Here is a 25,195-nt window from a genome sequence, read left to right as displayed (position 1 = left end):
AATAATTTGCCAAGTAGTCTTTTTGGAACAATACCTTTTTACCTGGAATAGCAATCTTTTCTGTATTGATGATGAGATCAGAAGTTTCTAAGTTGAATACAAGTCCTAACTGGCATCAGATGGGTTTGGCTGCTCAGTCTAAAGAAATCTGGAGCCATAGGCACTCCTAAAGGAATGCTTATATATAACTGTTTCTATCTCTGAGTATCACCTGAGTGCTGAATTTTAGAGAATGATGGAAAGTTTATTACATGATGTTGTGTCATGTCAAGAGGTGTGATAAAGATACATTGGGTAGGATGTAACCTCTCTGAGTCATATAGTCAGGCTAAGACTTTGCTAAAAACTTCCAGATGACGTGCAAGTCACTGAAGCTAGCTCAATAACATACATAATCTTCAGAAGATCTTTACATAATTTTCCCCATAACTGTTTTACTTTTTTACATTTCAAAAACACATTCTGTAGTTTCTTCTTGACAATGTAAACATATTCTATCACTTTTCTTTTTATATGGCATATTTCATTTTACTGCTTTTTATCTGATACAAGTGTCAACAAAAAATGTTGACGTTTTACTTTCTGATTACACCATTTATTTATTTTTATAGCTTTTAATGTTTTTCATGATAGATTTTCCCATGGCTTACATAGTAATGTTTTTATTAGATTTTATACCATATATTTCTTTTTCTATATCATCAATTTTTATTTTCCATAAAAGTATTTTCTCTTGGTAACATTTTTTCATTTATATTCTCTTTTGCTGTTTTTTTTACTTTTATCATACTTATTTATACAGTTTTACTCCTAATCTCATGTTTTTCATTTATCTACTTTAACACTTTGTATATGTTTAAAGCAGCATAAACCACTGGGTTAATTAACCCTAAACCACCTCCTTTATTTGCATACAAAACTTCTCTTTTTACTCAGTTTAATCTAGAACCCCATATAAATGAAAAAAAATGCACTAATTCCTTTATCTAGAACCCCATATAAATGAAAAAAATCTGCAATAATTCCTTTTCAGATAATGTTGGCAACATTAATACACTTGCTAAGTGTGCTATCTTCCCATCAGTACTACATCAATCAAATAAGCCTTTTTTATGAAAGATGATTTATATGTTCTCCAGAAAATGCATGTTTGCTTTATTTCTTCTGTTGTTTTTCTGATTGAATTCTACTTCATTTCATTTCTAAATTTTATACCGAACACAGAAATTTCATTCATTTTAAAATGTATACCCCTGATCTTTAGTACATTACCTAAACCTTTACATTTCTCTCTAAAGTCATCCCTGTCATCTTTAAACACTTGTTTGTGCAAATTACTTCTTTTATCCAAATGTTTTTTTACAATTATAATGTCATCTGCATATGTTAACAGAACTGGAATTCTTAACCCTTCAGGTGTTATATACCCACTTCCTGCATTTTGTAATTTATTTCACATACTTATCTTACTCCTAACTAATGCAAAGAGTATACAACTCATTGGACATCCCAGTCTTACACCAGTCTTCATATGTACTTCTTGGCTTAACTACCCATTTACAAGTATTTTTACTTTATTATTACTGTATGCTGGCCTACACAATTTCCTAACTTTATCAGTTGTATTCTTTCATTATTACCCATAAGATTTCATGTTATACTGTGTCAGTTGCCTTAAGGTCTTCTGTTATAATTTTTGCTTCTTTTCAGTTCATATCATCCACATTTTTTCTCAACTATTATTAATAATTCTTGACCACACTTCCCCTTTATACTGCATATGTTGTCTTCCATAATATTTCCCATCTAGTGTCAAATCTCTTTTATACTGTTTTCGTATAGATCTTGTAATCATTATTATTCAATAATATTGGTGTCTAATTTTTTAATACTGTTCTGTCTTCCTTCTTCCATATGAATTTAAGTATTCCACTACACAATTCTTTATACATAAAAAACTTCATTTAACCACCATTCATTCAAACTCTTTAAAGGATTGGCAGAAAGTATAGATTTTTAAAATTTTATACATTTCATACCCTATTCACCTGGGCTGTAGCCAAATTTATATTTACTTCTCCTAATAATATCTGGCTCATTTAAAGAAATCTCCTTTGTCAACTCTTTATTCTTTTTCTGTTAACTTTTTACTTCCCAAGTTTTTTCACGATCTTCTTTTTTCTGTAAACATTTGTTATACATATTGTATTACAGTATTCATAATATTTTCATGAGTTCTTTCTAGTTCTCCTTTTAAATTTTTATTTCTCTCATTACATTATCATCTTCCTTTACTAATCTGCATAAGCAACTCAATACCACTACTTTTTCCCTATAAAAAAAAAAAAATCTTTGCTTATATAACAATTCTTGTGTTTTTTCTGTTTCTTTCATATAATTATTTTTCTTTGTCAAAGTACTTTCTATCATTATGTTCTAAATCTTCCCAATACATCAGTATATGTTCTTATGTTTTTCTTTCTCTGTTTTTCCTCGCATCATATTTCCAGTATAAAAAACATTTTTATATTTTCCTTAAATATTGCCCACCATTCAGACCAGTTTCTATAAAATGTTCTCCTAGTAATATGATCTTTCCATGACTGTTTCCTTCTTCATTACATGTTTTCTTGTTGACCTGTTTTATTCCTTTGCATATTTTTATATATTCCTTGTTTTCTTTCATTTCTAGCCATATTGCAAAATCAGAAGATCCCATTTCAACTATCTCACCTTCTCCTATAAATAAACCTTCTGATACTTAATCTATTTCAGTTCTATACATATGCCTTTTATAAGTGCATGATTTTTTTTGTCCCAAAGTTTTAACTTGCCACATCTTATAACATCTAACATTTTTCTTGTATCGTTTCCTTTCTTTTTACCTCTGAAATCACAGTTGGTCTCTTGTTATAATGTTATCATTACATAATCTAAAATCTGATGAAATAAGCTTTCCCTTTCTTTACAGGTAGTATAAGCCTATAGAATGTTATAATTCCATAGACTTGTTCTTTCCATTTTAAATCTGCAATGGTTAATCTTGTAATTTTTGCTAAAATTACATCCAATATCTTTACTGTATTTCAGCAGAATTACAGCTATTCCAGACCATCTGTCATTTCTCATATTCCAGATTCTTTCCTCCCCATAGATTCTCTGTTTGTAATCTTTCTTCATTTATTAAAAATCTTATCTTCCAGTATAATAACATCTACATCAAATGTATTGCACCACTCTCTAAAATTCCTATTCTTACTATATTTTTAATAATCACATTTACAGGACAGCACTCTAGAAAATGTTTCATGTTCCCATTTCCTTAGATTCATGATTTCATAAATGTGTAGCTGATTACTGGGCTAGATTTCTTAATGGCTCATTTTTAGCCTAACCAATTCCTTCCAAAAGGTGAGAATTAAACTTTGTACCTTTTATCTGGGAGTCATACACCTTAACCATTGTAGCAAGCCCCAAAGTTTAGCTGTAATTCCTTTTCATTAGTTTCCTTTCTTTTTTTTTCTTTTGCACCGATCACTTTAATTTTTGTCATTTTTCCTTTTACCAATATATATTTTTTTATTTTACTACTTCCCAGTTTGTCATCACTTACTTCAGAATCTTCTGCTAAGTTCGCTTTATTTTTTTTCTCATCCATTTTTTCTTCTGTTTCTACTACTACTAAAAGAAATCCACAGGTGTACTAAAACTCACTTAGAAATGTATTTGTTCATTTTTTTCTGTTTCCATTTTTGTAATCCATCCATAAATGTCAAGTTTTCTTACATGTATAACATTTCAGTTCACATGTTTTGCCTCTTGTCCCATTTTCCTACAAGTATAACATTTTCTTTTGTCACAGTTACTTATCAAATGCCCTTTAAAAAGTTGTTCCTTTCCACATTTGTCATACTTGGTGTATGTATACTTTTCTTTTTCTATTTTTAACACAGTATTACAATTCCAGCCACCAGTCCGTAAACCCTTGCTGTGTCCAATACCACTTTACATAAAGCGTTCAAATGTCCTTTCAAAGTCTTTCTACCTCTGTTCAAAATTGTATGCTAATCTTTCTTGTTGACCTGTTAAAAGCTTTTATCACATAGATTCCATGAGTAACAGTCCATCTTTTTCTCATTCTCCAAGAAAAATTTCCATTGAGAAAAGTCTCAACTATGTCACAAAATGTCTTTGTTAGTAAGGAGAAATGCTCTTTCCTCATGTACTTTTACACCCAAAGGAGCTATTAAGTTGTCCCACAGTTCAAACCTGTCCATTCCTTTATCTTTAATTTAAATCCTTGCCACAAACTTTTCTTCTGCCTTCTTTTCTACAACTACATTTTTTCCTTTTATTTTCTGTGCATATGTTTTCTTTTCCATAACACCAGAATTCTTCAGAATTGTCTCTGCACCCCCTCCTTTTGTATTTTCTCCATAATGTCTCCCCAGGGAGACCACTCCTTCATTTTCTGGCTCACTATGCACCACCATTTCTTCAAGTAAATCATCCTGCAACCTTCCCAACTGGAGAGTTGTAATTGTATATCCATCATTTGCTGAGTCATCTCCATCAAACAGGTTTTTTTTTGGAACAATTCCTCAGAATCCTGCATACATTCTCTGGTATCAATATTTGCTTTCTACTTCATTTTTTTCACTACTGTATCATCTCTTTCTCTCTGTCTGCCTCCATTTCTCTGGGCTGCCTCAGTGCCTGGAATGGAAACGGGAAGTGCTCCTCCAAAATGGATCCCACTCACAAAAATGATGAGCAGGGGAAGTTCCCTGATGCCCTGGCCAAATTTCTTCTAATAGTATAAATACCACCTCTGATTTCCCCTGAAAAGAGGCTACTACCCTAGTGGTACTAACCTGGTCAACGAAGGATGGCTGGATGGATAAATTCTCCGTTATGCATAGGTTCTTGCTTTTGTATTCAGTTTTAGATGTGAAAATGTGAGGTACCTCATTTTCAGGAATATTGAATATAGCACATGTTTAAGCCCTAATCGCACTTGATCTTGTGTATATTACTCTGACTGCCTTTGAGAGCATTGTATAGAAATCCACACTCTATGATTTCCTTAAAATCTAACAGATCAGCGAGCGCCCTCTTAACTAGTGTTGGTGGTGTGGAGGTGTAAAGCCCTGACTACTTTCCAGGTAACCAGAGTTTAGTTAATAGCCTGGATGCTGTACGGCACTGGGAAGGAGGATGGGCGGGCCTATCATGGGGTGAAGAAAAGTGCAGTGCCGGCCACATCCACCTACCATCCCTTGGAGGAGGTATGATGATGCAATCAGTGTGGTCTGGGATAGGTATTAGGCTCACCAAGACACCATGGATAGTAGCCTTCAGAGTTAGTGTGCAAAGGTGTGTCGTAGTGGTGATTTTATGGTTTGGTCATCCTCCCCACCTGCATATGGGAATAGTTCGTACAAACTGCTGTCAGTGCCAGGGTACCGTTGAGAGTAGAAATCACCCTCACGAGTGCCTAAATGACACCACCTCCCTCTCAAACAGCTTCTACCTGAGAGCTGGTGGAATCCTCAGCACAGAGCATAACATGGACACTGTATGACTGAGGAATGTTTAATGATTGGCAGGCATGGGGGAAAACAGAAAAGTGATCACTTGATGCTGATATTACTAGTCATATTTTCCTTCAGATTATTGATATGGTATGTATTGCATATGGCACAACTCTAGTGCTTATTCTAAGTTAAAATTCCTGGCCAGTACATTATATCTCTTGTTCTTTCTTTGCATATCACTATATTTTCATATGTGATTACTGTGTCTTATCCTCTTAGACATTATTGTTGTCATTTGACTGAAAACGTGTTAGCATTGAATGTTAAGCCTTGGACGCAACTTATTTGTTCCTTGAAAAAATAGTGAAGATTTTTTTGTTGGGCAATTATTACAATATTTTCATTTCAGTAAATACATTTCTAAGTGAGTTTTAGTACACCTGTGAATTTCTTTTACTTCTAATTATGTTGCTAGTAATCTCAGAACTACCATTTAAGTCTGTGGAGCTGATAAAGTGAGGTTCATCATTGGTGGCCTTAGGAAGTGGGCCTTAGGACCACTCATGGGATAAAACATACCCAAAAGGTTTATTGTATTACTTTTCCATAAGGTATGGGTATAGCAGATTCTTCTGTGGCAAAAACTGATGTAAAGGGGGGTGGGTTTGACATAAAGGTTAAGGTCTTCATCTCATTAACACAAGGTACTAGCTTTAATTCTGTCTTGGAATATTGGCTATGCTTAAGATATTCCTTCGGGGCAGTTATCCTCACAGGGTCATAGGTGAATACTAGGCTGTGTCTAAAAATTATTTGTTTTATTTGCAGAATTTGCTGCTACTGCAATAACCAGTGGTCACCCCTCTACTGGTGGACTCCAGGTTGGAAGCACCCAGATCTCTGTACTTGTGTTCTAAAAGTCACGTATGTGAAGCTGGCAGGCTGAAGATATTCTTGGGGCTCAAGACAGGAGGCCTCACGTTACCTTCCCCACCCTGGCTGAACCAGGACTCTAAAGAGACTGCTCTTTTGCCAGCGCTTCTTTTTCGCTGGTGTTGATGTCTCTGGCACCAGTGGTTCAGTTGCCAGAGTATGCTTGTTAGAATTCTGATGTCATTAGTAGCAAGTTGCTATTTGGTTGACTTCCTATACATCGCCCCCACATCAAAGGAATATTTGCAAAACTTCAACACTTCTGCTGCTAAACATATACATTTGTCTGTTTTAAACTGCAGACTTTTCAGAAGTACAGTACTTTTGACAGACATTGCATGGTTCTTGAGATAGAGGCTAAATTAAAACCTATTGTGCAGGCCATATTTCCTGCAGATGTTACAGATTTGATGGCATAATTGCGTTTCTTAATTATTAAGCTTTTTACCATCTTGTTAAAAATGTTTACATAATTTTCTTCAAAAAGGTGGGTGAGTGGACTTGGAGATAATAGAAATAAATGTTTCAAAGGTCTAAAGTTTTGCTGCAGTCTATTAAAATACTTCTTCATTATTTAGTTGTTAGAGGGCCAGTCCTTTACTGTGATGCTTCACCTTCTGTTACAGAAAGTGTTTTAGCATGTAAAATGCTTGATATGCTGGGAAAACTTTCTTCTTTCTTTTTCTGACCTGCTGGCTCCTGCTGAGCAAAAGTAGTGTGTGTTTTGCACACACACTTGTATATAAAATATATATGCATTATATTTTGTGTGCATACACACGCTTGTACATAATGGACATATAAATGTACAAAAGTATATATAGGTGCACAGGATTTAATCAAAACTGTTTAGTTGACAAAATTTGGTCCACTAAGCAGATGGTCAAGAGGTGTATGAAACTGCATAGTTCTCCAAGATAGAGAATGTCTTTTCCCCAGTATGGTGCAGCCATAGAGTTACTGTATGTAATTAGCAGGAGATGTGACTGTGTAGGAGGGCTTTAAATGAGCCACACATTTATTTTTTGGTGATGTGGTGTGTCCGTCTGTGGAGTGTCATTTTAAGTGGAGTACCAGAGAAAAGCTCTAATGCGATGCAAGTATTTTGCAGCATAGGTCACATCTGTAGCATACCAGAAGAATAAGCTCAGGATTTCTGAATTACAGTGAGCAAGCTATAAAGCATATTTGTATTGTGATTGGGGGGTATGTATTTTACACAGTGGTAAAAAATGTTTTTCCTGTAATGTACAAAAGGGTATTCTTCGTGTAAAAATGGGGGGGGGAGGTTCTTAAGTATAGTCAAACATCTTAAGTACAGTAAAGTTTCAGCTTTAGTACTGTGCACATTGCATTTGATACAGCTTCTGTATTATTGAAATTTGGATTGCTTATCAAAGCTTGTAAATGATAGAAAATGCTTGAACATTTTATGTTCCAGGTATAACATTTACGTAACTAGTTCATAAAGTGTCAGATTCGGAAGCACAGCTCATATGAGTTCTATTTCCATAGGATTTCAACTAAAAAGGCAAAGATTTATGAAACTGTACTAAAATTATATTCATAATGGAAGGACATTTGTGAGGTTGCCTATAATGAGATGTGCCAGTACTGTAATTTAAAGGAATGGCCACTGATTTATCTGGAACAATTTTGTATGGGATACTGTGTATCAGCGGCTAAGTTTTATGACTCTGCTGAACAGCTTTCAGTCCTACTTAGTATGCAGTAGTAGTCCACCGAAGTGACTGGTTGCTGGAGACAGCAGTTGTAAACTCTAGGCTGTCTTCTCACAGAGACAGATATGTTTGCAGATTAACATTAATGCAGTCTGGCTGTCGAATGGACCATTCTCCTCAGGGTAATGCTGATAAAGGAAGCAGTGCTGGAGTCTGACAAAGAAGCTGTTGTCATGAAAAGCTGTTAACGCTTGCAAATGAGATCTCTTCCCATTATTTACTAGATGTCCTCTACTGTGATCTGATATATCTGACTTTAGTCAAGCTTTAGGCTTTCCAAGTGTTACAACAGGTGTTTTGTGTTGTCTACACAGGCTTTAAATACAGTATTGTTAGTGAAGAGAATTATCCTTAAGGTTAGCTGTCTTTATATACTGTTGTTGATCTTTAAAGCAGGGGGTTGGCGTGTAGACCACAATGGATGAAATGATGATCCAAGTCTTGAGTTCTTCATTCATCAATAAAAACATGTTATATAGTGCTTGCCATATATAGGAGACAGCGAAATCTCAGAAATGCATGTTTTGGTTTGTCCTGTGATTTTTTTTTTGGTACGGGGGTCATGTTTGTGTCCTTTGTCAGTTTCCACATTAAGATGGAGAGTTTACTACTGTCTTGATGGTAAGGTATTTTTCTCCCCTTAAACCCCACTCCTCACATGATATACAGTGAGAACAAGGCAGTTGTTGTGCATCTGCTACCATATACTACCCCCCATGTGCATGTGCTGCCATATACTCCCCCCCCCCCCCACCCGTGTTCATGTGCTGTCATGTAGTCTCTGTCAGAAGAAAAAATTCAAGCGAGTCACATCTGCCTCAGGTGATGAAAAACTTCTTTATTTGGAGCTAACCAGATTACAGCAACATGTTGGCCAAGATGATCTCAATCTGATCAGCTTGGTTACTGACATCAACTTTTATACTTTCCTGTTACTAACCAAAATAGCTTTTGTTACATTTCTAACAATTGACAGTTGGCTATGAAAAACATCTAGGATCACAATTTACCTCAGAAAATAATGTTTTACCTCAAAACTACAGCTAGTGTAAAACGTTTACCTCAAAACCATAGCTAGTGTAGAATGTTTACCTCAAAACCACAGTGGTAGCTGGAATTTTCCAGAGCCTGCCTCAGTAAATTAACTCTTATTTAGAAGTATAGAAAAAAGATGTTATTCAAGTTCATAAGCAAACTACATCTATCATAGATAAAGCCCATCTTTAATAAACATGGTTCAATGACCTTTTCTTACCAACACTTCAGCAAATAGCATATTCATTTTGCTAGATGGGAGAAAGAGACAAATAGTATGTTTTTAAAACTTTTTCTCTTAACATTTCCCCCCTCAAAACACTTTTATTTGTCTTAAGTTTTTCTTTGCATACATTACTTCATTTGCAAGACAAACTTTTAAACTTCAAAACATTTGCAAAAGTCACATTTCAATGTATTCACTTTCACCAGTCTGTTGCAACTGCTGGTACATCGTTTTCGTAACAGCAGTATCAACCAGTCTTTGTAGAAGACCTCTGATAACAGGGTATACAACAGCAACCACATACCACCATGATAGCCACAGCGACTCCGACGGACACCAGGAAACTGCTGATGAGATGACTCCATTTTCCAAACCACGTTCGTAGAAAGTCTGTAAAGGGATTACTTACCCCAGAGTTCTCTGCCAATTCTTCGGATAACATCTCCAAACCTTTCAAAGCTCGAGTGATGCTCCCATCAGGGGCAGTGTTATTTGGAATGTATGTACAACAGAGTCCCAAACATCCTGCAAACTCCTCCTTCTTTGGCCAGGAGCTATCCAATGCAATTCGATTCTGCCATGCCACCTGCGAAGTGGCCTCCAGTTGTTCAGCAATACCTTTTAATGCATCTTTGGTATAGTTCACAAAACGCTGCTGGTTATAGTAAATGTAGTTGATCCAGTCCACATTCTTATTGGGTTGAATCCAGACAAAGATGGATGCAAAACCAGCTGCTATTTGGTTTATTGCTTTGTATTCATCAGGCACGCCTCTTGGTACGCCAATGCTATCGATGTAGACACCGCTATCGAAGGATTGCTTCGGTGCCTCTCTTTTTCAACCACTTCTGCTTTATTTCAGGTTCTCTTACGAAATTGCTTGCTAGAACTGGGAAAATGTAGAATGGCAGAATTAACTTTACGAGTGCACAAGCTCCTTTCCAGGGAATCGTAAGCCTCGATCTGAGTTTGTTGTCTCCACATAACCACCAAATCTCTGCTAAACTATGAGTTTGGTTCTCCAGAAATGGATTTTCATTGCCATTCACAGTAACATTGCAATAGTTCTGTCCCATATTGCCATAATTCTTTCCTGTGCCATCTCTGGAAATGCACATATACGAACCTGGATAGGAAATCGCTGTAGGCGGTTTCTCAACTTTGCTTATGACTGGAAAACGCTGGGTTTCATCTTTGCATTTATCTTCGGTTTTGTTGAAGAATAACTTTAACAGACACGTCAGATTACCTTCAGCTTGCATCAATGGGACTGTCGCTAGTTGCCGTTTACCTTCAGCACAAGAAACACAGTTCTCACGATGTGCCTCTCTGGTACTATATCTAACCTAAGATAACCATTCGTTATGGTTTATGAATCCCGTCTCGAGTAACAACTGTTCTTCCTCTGTGAAGGCAAAATCTGCTTTACTTGTAGCATTTTTAAGGCTTTGCACTTTAAGTTGGAAAGTCCCCAAAGGATCAGTTCCAATTGGAAGGGACACTCCGATTCCATAAACTCCTGAATCACTTTCTTGTGGTGACACGATGGTTATAGGGATTACTTCAGTACCTTGGAAATGCGCAATTTTTATTCTTTGTTGTCTGCTTTTATCTTTCTCCGGTATCACTGCACAACTTGTTTCCCATCCGTTCACATTTGTTGACCACCAAACATTTGACCAGGACGCACAGTCTCTATTGCACAAGTATTTTGCAAGAGTCAGGAAATCATTACTGTTCCATTTAGCACAGTCCAGAATTCCTTCACAAAGTTTTACCTTGAACATAGTAATAACACCTGTTTGTGCTTGCAGCACCACCATTCCTTTTTCTCTCTCAACTGTTCCTTCTCGTATGGACATATTTACTTTCGCCACCAAAATCATCATCACGTAACAGTTAAAGTACCAGTTAAACATGGCCATCCTTCCTTTGTAGTCTTTGCATTCAGGGGTCCGGTGGAGTCTGACCAACATCAATGGTAGAAGGAAAAGTCTTTTTACAGTGGGTGATATGAATCCACGAAGTCCTCTCTGCGATCTTTACAGCTGTAGGTGTTGAGATAAGTACTTGATATGGGCCTTCCCACCTGGGGGGTGACCAATTCTTTCTCTTCACAATTCGGATCCACACCCAGTCCCTGGGTGCCATGCTTAACAAGGTTTCACTTTTGGAATTTGCAAAGGAGTCATTGGTTACAAGAGACTTGACATTTAGTAGCTTCTTCATATAATCCGCCAGAGCCTCACCCCCCTCACGTTCCGCTGACAAAAATCCTTGCCACTGCAGGACGTAATATGGTCTACCAAACAAAAGTTCAAATGGTGTAAGTCCTTTGTAGGAGGGTGAGATTCGCATATACAGGAGTGCCAAAGGAAGGCACGCAGTCCATGATCTGTGTTTCTGCCATCAGTTTGCGGAGTTTACTCTTCAGAACACCATTGTGTCTCCACCAGTCCAGCTGACTGCGGATGGTAAGCACAATGGTACTTGAGATCAATTTGAAACACTTGACCCAACTTTTGCACAATCTGGTTTACAAAATGAGACCCATTATCACTATAAATGCGCCTTGGAAGGCCAAATCGGGGAATTATTTCTGTTGTCAAAAGCTTTGCTACTGTGTGTGCATCAGGATGCTTTACTGGAAAAGCTTCTACCCACTTAGAAAAAGCATCAATTATAACTAGACAGAACCTTTTTCCCTCTGAAGGTGTCAACTCAATAAAGTCCATACAGAGTGTGTGGAATGGATATGGAGGGGTGGGGAATGCCTGCTGAGATTTTTTTAACTCCCCCCTGAGCATGATACTTTGCACATAATAAACAAGATAAACAGAATTGTTTTGCATAAGTTGAAAACCCCGTACACCAAAACACCTTAGACACTATTTGAACCATTGTCTGTACTCCTACATGGGCAGGTCCATGGCTAACCAATGCAGCATACCTAAAAAGGTTTGAGGGTAATACCATTTTGCCATCTGATGCCCTATACAACCCATCCTTTGAGTGATACCATATTTCACCCAACGACATTTTTCTTTCTGTGTTGTCAATGTTTGCATTACTTTTAGTGTCTCTAAGTCTAAGAGGTGTCCGGGCTCTAAATCAATATGTAAAAGCAAATCATTTTCTTGAGCTGCCTTTTTTGCAGCCAGATCAGCAAAGGCATTTCCCCTGGAGACAGGATCTTTTCTGTTGGTATGTGCGGAACATTTACATATCGCTATCTGGAGTGGTAATTGCACTGCATCTAACAACTGTAAAATTAAATCTCTGTGATTTATTGGTTTGCCTGTTGCAGTAACCATTCCCTTATTCTTCCATTGTTGGGCGAAAACATGCACAGTGGAGAAAGCATATTGACTATCTGTATAAATTGTCACTTTTTTACCCTCCCCTAAGGTACAAGCTCGAGTCAAAGCCACTAACTCAGCTGCTTGGGCAGAATAAATGTTTGACAATCCTTTTGCTTCTAAAACTTCAGTTTCTGTGGTGACAGCATACCCTACTAGTGTTTTTCCTACAGTGTCCTTTGCTGATCCGTCTACAAACAAAACAAGATCAGAATCTACCAACGGAATATCCGTTAAATCTGGTCGGGGAAGCACTTTGTCATGAATGCTCTCTAAACAAACGTGTGGAGTACCTTCTGGAGTCGGCAAAAGTGTCGCCGGGTTAAGAGTAGTACATCTTTCTATGGTCATATGTGGCTGTGTCAGCAGCACTGTCATACATGACAAATGTCGACTAGGAGATAAAAAGGTTATCTTATCTTGCAAAAGTATAGTAGCTACTGAACTGGAACTCGCAATTTTAATGGGTGGAACAAAACTAATGATGCTGAGGCTTGCACTGCCATGGCGGCTGCCACTACAGCTTGAACACAATGCGGCAATGCCCTTGCAACAGGATCTAATCTGGAGGAATAAAAAGCTATCGGTCTCTGTTTGTCCCCATGTACCTGTACCAGAACCGAAGTCATATATCCTCCCTTACAATCAACAATTTGTACAAACTGCTTAGAATAGTTCGGAAAACCCAAAACAGAGGATCCTGCTATCAATTGCTTAATTCTATTAAATGCTTGTATTGCCTTATCTGTCCACTGTATATTACTTTTAGCCGCCATGGGAGTGTCATAGATCAGTGCGGTCAATGGCCCTACTTCTTCAGCATAATTAGGAATCCAACTTCTACAAAAATTAGTCACACCTAAAAATGACATCATCTCCCACTTAGTCGTAGGCATAGGTGCTTCAAGAATTGCTTGTTTTCTTTTATTTTCTAATTGTCTACCTTCCTGCGAAACTAAATAACCCAAGTACTTTACTTGTGCTTTCCACAATTGTAACTTTTCTTTATTTACCTTATGTCCTGGATCAGCTAAAAAACTAAGAAGGGCAAGGGTATCCTTTTTACAACTTTCCTGCGTAGGTGAGGCCAATAAAATATCATCTACATACAACAGAACCTGGCTTCCCTCTGAGGGAACAAACCGAGCTAAATTCGCAGCCATTTCTTGTGCGAATATTGTCGGACTCTCACAATAACCCTGTGGCAATCTGGTGTATGTGTATCTTTTACCTTGGAAAGTGAATGGAAACCAAAATCTACTCTCCTTGTGTAGTGGTATGGAGAAAAAAGCATTGCTTATATCTATGACCGAAAAATATCTGTGCTGAGGTAGTAAATCAGTAAGTAATGTATAGGGGTCAGGGACCACCGGTGCTCTTGGGATCACAGCTGAATTTACTGCTTGTAAATCCTGAACCAACCTCCATGACCCATCCGGTTTCTTTACAGGAAACAACGGAGTATTGCAGGGTGAATCTGGGCATTCAACAAGAATTCCTACCTGTTTTAGCTGTTCAATAACTGGTTTAATTCCTTCCTCTGCTTGCTTGCTTAGTGGATATTGGTGCTTACGAGGTCTAAAACCTGACTTTGCAGTTATACAAACTTCACCTGCTGTTTTCATTAATCCTACATCTCCTTTACCTTTTGACCATAAATCTACAGGCAAGGCACTTAACGCACTATCTTCCTCTCGAGTTAGGAGGATTTGTCATGCCATTTCTGTTTTGTCATCCCTGAGGTGCACACTTGGTCATGCCCAAGTCACCCAATTTAATCTTTGTACCTGGATCTGTTGATCTTTTAACTGACTTTCAGACATTGTGTTCCAAATCACCTTTTTCGCCAAATCTACCCAATGTGTCCCCACTGCTTTAGTAACTGAGATATGTGGGCTATAACTTGAGCAATATAAGGAGCTCATTTCCTTAGTCAAAGTACAGGTTACTACTGTATTACCTTGCGTATCCCAAAACATATCATTCAAAATTATCCTTGCACACTTGTGCTTAAAGAATTCTTTTTCAAATTCTTTATCTGGACCAGGGGCCTTATAGAACATTGTACAATGTAAGTGCGCCGCAACCTGCGGCGACCCGCTCCTAGATTTACTTAGAGCTAGATTGATCAACTCTGTATCAACCCTCCCCGGGCAGTCTGTATCTGGACCAAGGGTCTTGTAGAACATAGTACAATGTAAGTGCGCCGCAACCTGCGGCGACCCGCTCCTAGATTTACTTAGAGCTAGATTGATCAACTCTGTATCAACCCTCCCCGGGCCGTCTGAAATCAAGTCTAGGCTATACCAGTAAAACAAGTCTTGTACTCCCTGTACTACTAAGCCATCCGCTAACCTTTTTGCCTCAATACCTTTAGGTGTGGGAATTGCCGCTATTCCAAACACATCCATCAAATCTCTTCCTAGCAAATTAACTGGACAAACTTTTGATATAATTACCCTACACCTAACAGTTTGGTTTGTTTGCGGATCTGTGAACAGTAGAGGATGAGACGGTCGTTCCTTATAAATTTTCCCATTTGCCGCTTTTACAAGGACAAACTCATCTGTTTCACAGTTTGGAGGCAGAACTGCTGGACCCAAAAGTGTACGCGATGCACCTGAATCACATAACTCCACTTTCTGTCCCTCGGCCAAAAACTCTATCACGGGTTTCTGATCTAGATGCATAGCAATACCCAAATTTGCCAGGTTTGTGACTTCACAGTCACAATCCCGCCCTTCCATTAGAGTGTTTCTGACATTCATCGTAGAGAGTGTCTGCCTCTTCATTATCCCCATAATGAAGATGGCGCCTTTCTTTACTATCATATAGTCATGCGGAGCCCTTGTTCGTAAGCTGTGGGGGATGTTGCCACTCTTCATAGTCGGCAGCGAAGTGCCCACGTCTACCGCATTTAAAACATTCTCCATGTTTTAACCTTTCCCTATAGGCTGAATGTCCACCCGGTTCATTTAACGTGTCCCATTGTGGGCCCCCACGTTTTTTTACGGCACCACGGCGCCCTTGCCCCCTTTGGTCCTGTACTAGGAATATCCCACCATCATCCCCTACTGCTAACACTTGTACTTTTTTTTTTCTTTTTTAGATTAAAATGTCGCTTCCCATGTCGTGCATATTCAAACAAAGGTTGCAGTCTATATGTTCTGTGATCTACCATGTGCTTAGTAATAAAACTACTTATCGGAGCCTTACAACCTTTAAGGAAAGCATTTTTTAATTGCTGTTCATACGGACTATCATTAGTCTGATCCTGCGGAATCATCATTCCACAATGGTTATTGAACACTTCTGTCAATCTTACAATATAATGATCTACAGATTCATCATCATTTTGGAGGCACTGATTTATTACTGTCCAATCTGCTCTTGGACGCCACTTATCAGAAATTCTCTTTAACAGATCAGTGACTCGTGTGAACACCCCAGAATTATGCATTAATGTAGTGCCGTCATCTGCCTTACATGTCCAAGTGCCACAATCTGGACCTAAGATTTGTCGCACTACTTGTTCTACTTCTAAACCATTTAGATGATAACTTAAACGCATACCAACTATGTCCTCAGAAAACTTTTTGAAAATTAACCTTGGGATGAGGAATACCATCCGTAGCTCGTTTTATATCCTCTCTAGCCCAGGGACGATAAACTAAAATAGTTGGTTCTTGTCCAACATCTCCTGCTTGTGGGTTTGCAACTTGTATTAAGGGAAGAGCTTCTGAATGGTCAAAGTTTAATAGCTCAACGTCCTTGCCCTGCTGGTCCTGACCTTAACTGCATAGGTTGGTCTACCTGTTGCAAAGCAACCTTAGGTACTACGGGAATTTGTGGATAAATTGGAGGGGTCACAACATTTCCTTGAGCAGCTAATAACCCACCCTGCTGTACAGATCCCACATCTTCAGACTGATATTGAGGCGGTTCCCCCGTTATGGCAGCAGCAATTTCACCATACGGTGGGGCGGTTGCCTGCCTTTGTACTGCACAAACTGTGTGCTCATCCTCTTTATTTAAAAATAAAGCTACTTTTCCACTTGGCACCAGTGATCCCTTTTGATTTATTTTCCTGACACTTTTTCTTTTATAGCTCGTTTATTTGCTTCTTCTAACCATTTTTGTGCTTGGGGAAATCCCAATTGTCTCTGCTTTTTAGTTCTAGTTCCTGCATCTCTTTTTCAAATCTCTAACCAATTTTGCACAGGCATTCTTATTCGGTGTACCATCAAAATCATATTTCAACTTCCACCTCTTCAAAAATGTAAGATTATTTTTGTTTAAACTTTTCATATACTTAGCATCAACATTTAAACAGGCATCACTCTCACACTTGCAGCAACTTGAACCCATGTTTTCCTTAGATTTCTTATTTTAGGACTGTATATTTTAGGACTGCATCAAAATTATTTTTACAGGGCTTCTTAAAAACATAGGGCTATCTTAACGGGGATCCTAACAAAATAACATGTAATCCTAACAAAATAATGTTAACAATTATCCTACCCACCCTTAACTAAAAATAAAACCCTTAACTAAAAATAAAACCCTTAACTAAAAATAAACCCCCTGTCGACAAGATTAAATTAAAAGATAAAAAGGTATTTTCATCCTACCTGAACCAGATGAGACTCCGTTTCCCCCTTTTGGTTCGGAAACCATCCCTCAGATAGGGATCAGAGAGCGTCCGGCCTCTTTCCAATGACAAATCAGTCGGAGGGCTTTCCGTCGAGGGAATCTTAAGATAAGAAGCCCTCACCTGTGCAGGTTTTTCGGTCTCTGTCAGTCTGATCCGTATCTTCGTAGAGGTTTCCGGTCCGAAGGACCAAAATGTCAGAATAAAAAATTCAAGCGAGTCACATCTGCCTCAGGTGATGAAAAACTTCTTTATTTGGAGCTAACCAGATTACAGCAACATGTTGGCCAAGATGATCTCAATCTGATCAGCTTGGTTACTGACATCCAACTTTTATACTTTCCTGTTACTAACCAAAATAGCTTTTGTAATTGACAGTTGGCTATGAAAAACATCTAGGATCACAAATTACCTCCGAAAATAATGTTTTACCTCAAAACCACAGCTAGTGTAGAACGTTTACCTCAAAACCACAGCTAGTGAAGAATGTTTACCTCAAAACTACAGTGGTAGCTGGAATTTTCCAGAGCCTGCCTCAGTAAATTAACTTTTATTCAGAAGTATAGAAAACAGATGTTATTCAAGTTCATAAGCAAACTGCATCCATCATAGATAAAGCCCATCTTTAATAAACATATTTCAGTGACCTTTTCTTACCAACACTTCAGCAAATAGCATATTCATTTTGCTAGATGGTAGAAAGAGACAAATAATAGTATGTTTTAAAACTTTTTCTCTTAACAGTCTCCCTACTCCATTTGCATGTGCTACCATGTAGTCTTCCCCCCCATGTGCATGTGCTACCATGTAGTCCTCCCACTGTGTGCATGTCCTACCATGTACACTCCTTCCACCATGTTGTGTCTGTGCTACCATGTACTTCCTCCTCCCGCTTGCATCCCTTCGTTTTTTCCATTTCATCTACAGTCCCTGGCTACTGCCAGGGGCCACAACTAGGCAGGAAACAACCCACACTTTTCACCTTAGAGAAAAAGAGCTGAACAGAGATACTTGGGCCTCTCACCACTGTCAGCTTTCTCACATCTAGTTCATTATTCAAATGTAAGCCACCACCATCACAAAAGAGAACTGTTACACCTTTAAGCTTGTGTAAGGTTGGACAAACATTGAGCTATTTGTCTCTCTTATGGCAGCCAAAATTAAGAATATCATTTTAGGGGAGCACATATTAGGGGAAAGCTTAGGGTGTTGTCCATAAACTTTGTGAACCACGAACCAGGTGTGACGCGACATACCATAGATTGTTGTACTAAAGCTTATTGTGATTCATGAAAGAAGCAACACAATGGGGTACGTCTTACCCCTCAGTGTAGGCATTATACTACTTTCATGTAATATGTATGCAAGTCACCCTCTCACTGAATGTACACCATTCACAAAGCAAATTGCAATGGAGTGCTGGCTGTTACCAGTCATGTAGCCTAGGGAAATAACTGCCGCTTACAGTCCACACACAGCATCAGATCCCCTACTTACCATTGTATGGTAATGACACCTGGTCTGTCGTAGGTGAATGATGCATTTTTGCATTAAAAGTTAAAACAGGAGCCCATTGAATCTGAGTTTGTATCATTTTACTAAATTTGTGTTACAAGTCGAGTCTTATGTTTATTAGTATATGTATTTATAATCAAGGTCACTGAGGACAGCTTCAGTGTGAAATTACATCCAGGGTATGGTCACAGTTATGGCTTTCAGTTGTATATAAGATGTCCTGATGGTTCACCAGTCATTATCTTACTGTTTTGTCTTAGAAAATGTTGATGCTAGAAATCACGAAGACTGATCAGTGTATGTAAATTTATGCTGATGAGATATAAATAAAGGAAAGATTAAAAAATAGTAAAACAGAAGCCTACAGCTGTGAGAGGCGGTGTGCCCAGGTGAAGAACACTCTTGATTACTGAGATGAGAAAATGGTCATAAAAAAAAAAAGACTGAGCATTTACCATTTCTAGACATTTTATTCCTGATTTCCTAGCATTTGACATGACATCCTGGCTTGACTGCATTGTCCTATCATGGGACTGGTTAGAAAACTAAGTTTATAAGAAGGTTTTTCAAAAGATGAATGCAACTAAGACCACATGATTGGGATCCTACAAAACATCTTCATAATAGGTAGTACTTCAAAGTAATGTTTTTACTTCTGGCAGTAACTCTGACATCTGGATTTTTCCATAGTCAATCACTGACCGTTTCTCTTTTTGGAGTATCCTTTTTTAACTGAAAAGTTGAATGATAAAGCTGGTGTTAAGTCCAGGCAGCCAAAACCACTGTTATTATGTACTGTAAAGTATCTTGTATTGTAATTCTGAATATGTTCCTTTAATATTTTAAGAGCAAGTTTAATATTTTAACTGTCAATTCTGTCTAGATTTTGATCAAATTTAAAAATTAAATAGAGTTGATTGGAGGGAGCTCCTTGTGATTTTGACTGCATTTTGATAGATGGGAGTCTGTCAACCCTAAATAGTGTGACCCATGTTGTTGATTGCTAGAGAGGCAGGAACAGATTTTGGCAAATGTCAAGTTCAAGAAAATGAGACATTATCTCAACCTATTATTTAAGGAATAAAAAGTTCCCAAATTGGGCACTTTTAGGGCAAATACTGTTCACATTACTAATGAATCAGAGATTTCAGTTAATGCAAATTTTCTGAAGAATATGGTATTATTGAATGACTATAACTTTCACTGTTTTGCCCGTAATATTTTGAGGGGCACAAATTGAGGCAAAATCAGGGATATCTCAAAATCAAGGACATTTGAGAAGTATGCAGTTGGGGCAGATCTGCAAAATAATGTTAATGAATAAAATATGTGCTGCATTTGTCTTGGTATATGGCAATGAACGTGAATAAAATGTGTGATTCATTACACTGAATTTGCCATCGTTGTGCTCTTGTGCTACCCAATATCCAAATGAAGTTCACTTTCATGTGACAAATGAACTTGCAAGTGAAAAGAAAAAAGTTTGTTCAGATAATATGCTGGTTAATGGTAGCTCTTTTCAAATCCAGGGTCTGATAGCAATCCCAAGCACATTCATAGCTCATCAGTTCATTGCTGGTCCTTTTTTCGATTATATGGTCCCGGAGGATTTCTTATCTTGCAGTCTGTTAATTGGCTTGATCCAAGAGTGTAGGTAGGCATACTTTGTACTGTACAGCAGTGGTTCCGAAACTTTTTCGATTCTCGACTCCCTTACTGAATCCACATTTTCCCAAGGAGAACCCCCGTCAAATTCTAACAAGTATACCTTGCAAAATAGCTACTAATTTATTTTTTTTTAATTAAAAGGTTAGGTACCAACTTTCAAACGAAAACTGAAGAACAGACAACCAAAATATGGCACCAGAGTCCCCCTGCAGCCATTCCAATGTCACATAACCTGGCTATTTTGCCCCATTTAGCATAAACACTAATGTGTGCATGCATACTGCTTTACTTCTCAATGATTATTTGGATTTTCCTTTTACATTTTATATAGCACAATGCACAAACACTAATAGGTATCTGCTAAACAAAGTAATACTGTCTCACACACACAATGAAAATAGACTTGGCATTAAAACTTCTCTGGCTTTGAAACTCACATTCATTGAAACAGTATTGAAACCCACACGCATCCAAAGAAAATGCATGTGGCCAGTGGTGAATAATGATTACCTTTGGGCTGTTTTCACATCATAGGCCCCTTGCACACACAACAAGAAACATACCTTCATTCTTTGATGCACCTTCCTGACGTTAAATGATATTCCTTGTGCAATACAGCTCACTTGTTAGACTTTGAGTGCATTTTAAATTTACTGTTTGAACATTTTTCCAGTAGTAGGCAATGAAACAAAATGAACCAATGACAAAACTGCCCAATTCAGAACATTTCCATCATAAAAGTCTACTTCCAGACACACGTTTTTTCTTATAATGCAGCACAGGATATAATCATTCTGATTTTCTGTTCCTGAATTTGGGTTAATATTTTTTGCTTTTTCCACTGAGACACAAATTCCCTTGTGCATGATATTTGTTCACTTCTGTTTTATCTGTAGCTACACCCTTGACTTGTTACACCCACCCCCTTTAAAAGTACACCATACAGTATCAGCAATGCATGTACAGACTGTGGGAGTAGAACCCACAGTCTTCTGCATCACAAGCAAGCATTTAACGACTAAGCTGTTCTCAAGCAATAGCCTTCCACAGTTTAATTGACTGAACACAATTTGCACTGCCCATCAGTCTTTAATATCGCAGTACAACATCAAGTTTTAAGAGAGCACATCTTTGATCTCAAAGTGCACACATTTGCACCACAAAACAAGCTTACAATCAGAAAACATGAAGAGCACTTCATGACGGCTCAGCATTAAAGAACAAATTTAGTACCATTCACTACTTAATCACACAACAGGGTTTAATAGTAATGCAAGTCTAAAACTGACAGAAGAATTAGCACCCTGCAGAATAAGAAAGGAACACTGACTAGTACGAAGCAACCCCACTGTGACCCAAGCACAATTATATAACAAACACATTATGAAAACGGAATTAGAAAGGCAAAACAAAGGACACCAGAAAGTCAAATCAACACAAAGCACAACTTCAGGAAAAAAAAATACAAACTGCTCATTAAAGCACACCCCCAAACATGTTACACAATTTATAACAAACCACCTACTGAGTAACTTTTACAGTTAAGCATAACTATTTTTGCAGAGCAACGAGCAAAAGTTAATCAAATTTACCATTTCATGGAAAGAGTACGTTGAGGGGGTGATGAATGAAGAGAATGAGAGGGAGAGAAGGTTGGATGATGTGGGGATAGTGAATCATGAAGTACAATGGCTTAGCAAGGAGGAAGTAAGGATAGGTATGAAGAGGATGAAGAACGGAAAGGCTGTTGGTCCAGATGACATACCTGTAGAAGCATGGAGGTGTTGGGTGAAATTGCAGTGGAGTTTTTAATTAGATTGTTTAATGAAATCTTGGAAAGCGAGAGGATGCCTGAGGAATGGAGAAAGTGTTTGAATAAGGGTGATGTGCAGAGCTGTAGTAACTATAGAGGGATTAAACTGATCAGTCACAGCATGACGTTATGGAAAAGAGTAGCGGAAGCTAGGTTAAGAAGGGACATGATGATTAGTGATCAACAGTATGGTTTCATGCCAGGAAGCAGCACTACAGATGTGATGTTTGCTCTGAGAGTGTTGATGGAGAAGTACAGAGAAGGTCAGAAGGAGTTGCACTGTGTCTTTTTGGATTTAGAGAAAGCATATGACAGGGTGCCTAGAGAGGAGTTGTGGTATTGTATGAGGAAGTCGGGAGTGTCAGAGAAGTATGTAAGAGTTGTACAGGATATGTACGAGGGTAGTGTGACAGCGGTGAGGTCTGCGGTGGGAGTGATGGATGCGTTTAAGGTGGAGGTGGGATTACATCAAGGATCAGCTTTGAGCCCTTTCTTATTTGCAGTGGTGATGGACAAGTTGACAGACAAGATCAGACAGGAGTCCCCGTGGACTATGGATGTTTGCAGATGACATTGTGATCTGTAGTGAGAATAGGGAACAGGTGGAGGAGACCCTGGAGAGGTGGAGATATGCTGTAGAGAGAAGAGGAATGAAGGTCAGCAGGACTAAGACAGAATATATGTGTGCGAATGAGAAGGAGGATAGAGGAATGGTGAGGATGCAGGGAGTAGAGGTGGTGAAGGTGGATGAGTTTAAGTACTTGGGATCAACAGTTCAGAGTAATGGTGAGTGTGGAAGAGAGGTGAAGAAGAGAGTACAGGCAGGATGGAGTGGATGGAGAAGTGTCAGGAGTGATTTGTGACAGACGAGTACTAGTAAGAGTGAAAGGGAAGGTCTACAAGAGGGTAGTGAGACCAGCTATGTTATATGTGTTGGAGACAGTGGCATTGACAAAAAGGCAGGAGTCAGAGCTTGACGTGGCAGAGTTGAAGATGTTAAGATTTGTACTGGGTGTGACGAGGATGGACAGGATTAGGAATAAATATATTAGAGGGTCAGCCCGGGTTGGAAGGTTTGGAGTCAAAGCCAGAGAGGCAAGATTACGTTGGTTTGGATATGTGCTGAGGAGGGATGCAGAGTATATTGGGGAAAAAGATGCTAAGGATGAAGCTGCCAGGTAACCGGAAAAGAGGAGGGCCTAAGATGAGGTTTATGGATGTGGTGTGAGAGGACATGCAGGTGGCTGGTGTGACAGAGCACTGCTGTGACGACCCCTAATGGGAGCAGTCGAAAGAAGAAGAAGATAGACTTGAGCTACAATTCTAAATGCTTCCCGCAAAAAGTCACTTTAAAAAATGGTAAATCTGCATTCAAAGCATACCCTACACAAAAAAATATATATAACAAATAAAATACAGCATGGCTTCTCATACATACGCTATTATTTTTCCACACCAACATTAGGAGCCTTAGTTTGTTAGCAAGGCTAGGAGCTTAACTCCCATAGGAAAGTAGGCTGAAATTTGCATTTGCACCCAGATGGTTCTAGCAATGACAGCTGGATTTTCTATTAGTTCTCTCATACACACACACACACACACACACACACACACACACACACACACACACACACACACTGGAAGCTTCCATACCTCTGAAACTGAAACAGCAGCTTCCATACCTCTAAAACGTCCATTCCTCTGTCGGCAGCTCACCGTAGCGATCAGCCTCACCACTCCGAAACGTTCATTCCTCATCCTCAGTCTTGCAGCTCATATAAATCCACCAGCACCACCAGACTCGCATTGTGGCGTTCAAAACATTTGGAAAGAGATGCATGTGTGAGCCGGAAATGGATGCACGTTGAGACTTGAGCTTGATTCCGACAGGCTGGCAGCTGACTCATGGAGATGACGTCGTCACTTCTGTGTTGACGTCAGCTCACAAAATGCCAGGATTTATTTTTTAAAATAAAAGTGTGGGGAAATGAGAGGTATGTTCGGCGCCCCTGTGAGGAAGCCGCGGCTCCCACTTTGGGAACCCGTGCTCTAGAACACAGAGTATTGGCTTATTTGCAAAGAAAGAATGTGTTAACATATGTAATCCTAGCTTTTCTAGAGCCAAAAGACTGTAACAAAGTGAAACAGATTTAATTTGCATAATCATTATACAGATTTAATATGCATAATCATTATACTATGTACCAAGAGTATCTTATTCGTGTGTGTGTTTTGTTTATAGGTGCTGTTGCTGCATTTGCTGTTGGCTTCATAAAGATATCCTGGAATGTCTGGGGAGAGCTTGCCCTTGCAATGTTCTCACTCATCATCGCTGCAGCCATGTACATCATGGATACTTCCAAAAATATTTGGGTGTGCTACGCATCATATGTGGCATTCAGATGCTTGTATATGCTGCTCATCACCATAGCAACGCAAGTATTGTTTAAGATTTTTACTTTATTGTATGCTAAAGCGTACCCTAGGGTATAGTGGAAAAAAAGGACACTGATATAAAAAGTATAAATGCTCTTAAGCAGGGGGTCACCGAAAAGGGTATTAAATATATGAATTTTTTTACAAGTCCCAATAGACAACATATAATGGGAAGCCTACAGCTGTTGAAATTATTTATGAACTTGGCCTAAATTAATATTACATTATACCAAAATGTTTAACAATTTAGCTGATTGTATTTTGAGACCTATGGATCAAG

The 25,195-nt window shown here is 38.4% G+C and overlaps 1 protein-coding gene across 1 annotated transcript in view; it reads left to right on the top strand.

The window, feature by feature from the left end:
* Positions 1–25,195, top strand: part of SLC19A2 (solute carrier family 19 member 2) — a 132,607-nt gene that overhangs the window by 14,361 nt on the left and 93,051 nt on the right. Inside the window, exon 2 of the mRNA XM_044071839.1 lies at positions 24,722–24,914. Coding sequence (XP_043927774.1) covers positions 24,722–24,914 — 193 coding nt within the window. The remainder of the gene's footprint in view (positions 1–24,721; positions 24,915–25,195) is intronic.

This window comes from Protopterus annectens, chromosome 5.part0 (assembly GCF_019279795.1).
Source record: "Protopterus annectens isolate FY-2018-M chromosome 5.part0, PAN1.0, whole genome shotgun sequence".
NCBI classification, from domain to species: Eukaryota; Metazoa; Chordata; order Ceratodontiformes; family Protopteridae; genus Protopterus; species Protopterus annectens.
The sequence above is the reverse complement of the archived record's forward strand: the minus strand, read 5'-3'. Positions and strand labels throughout refer to the sequence as shown.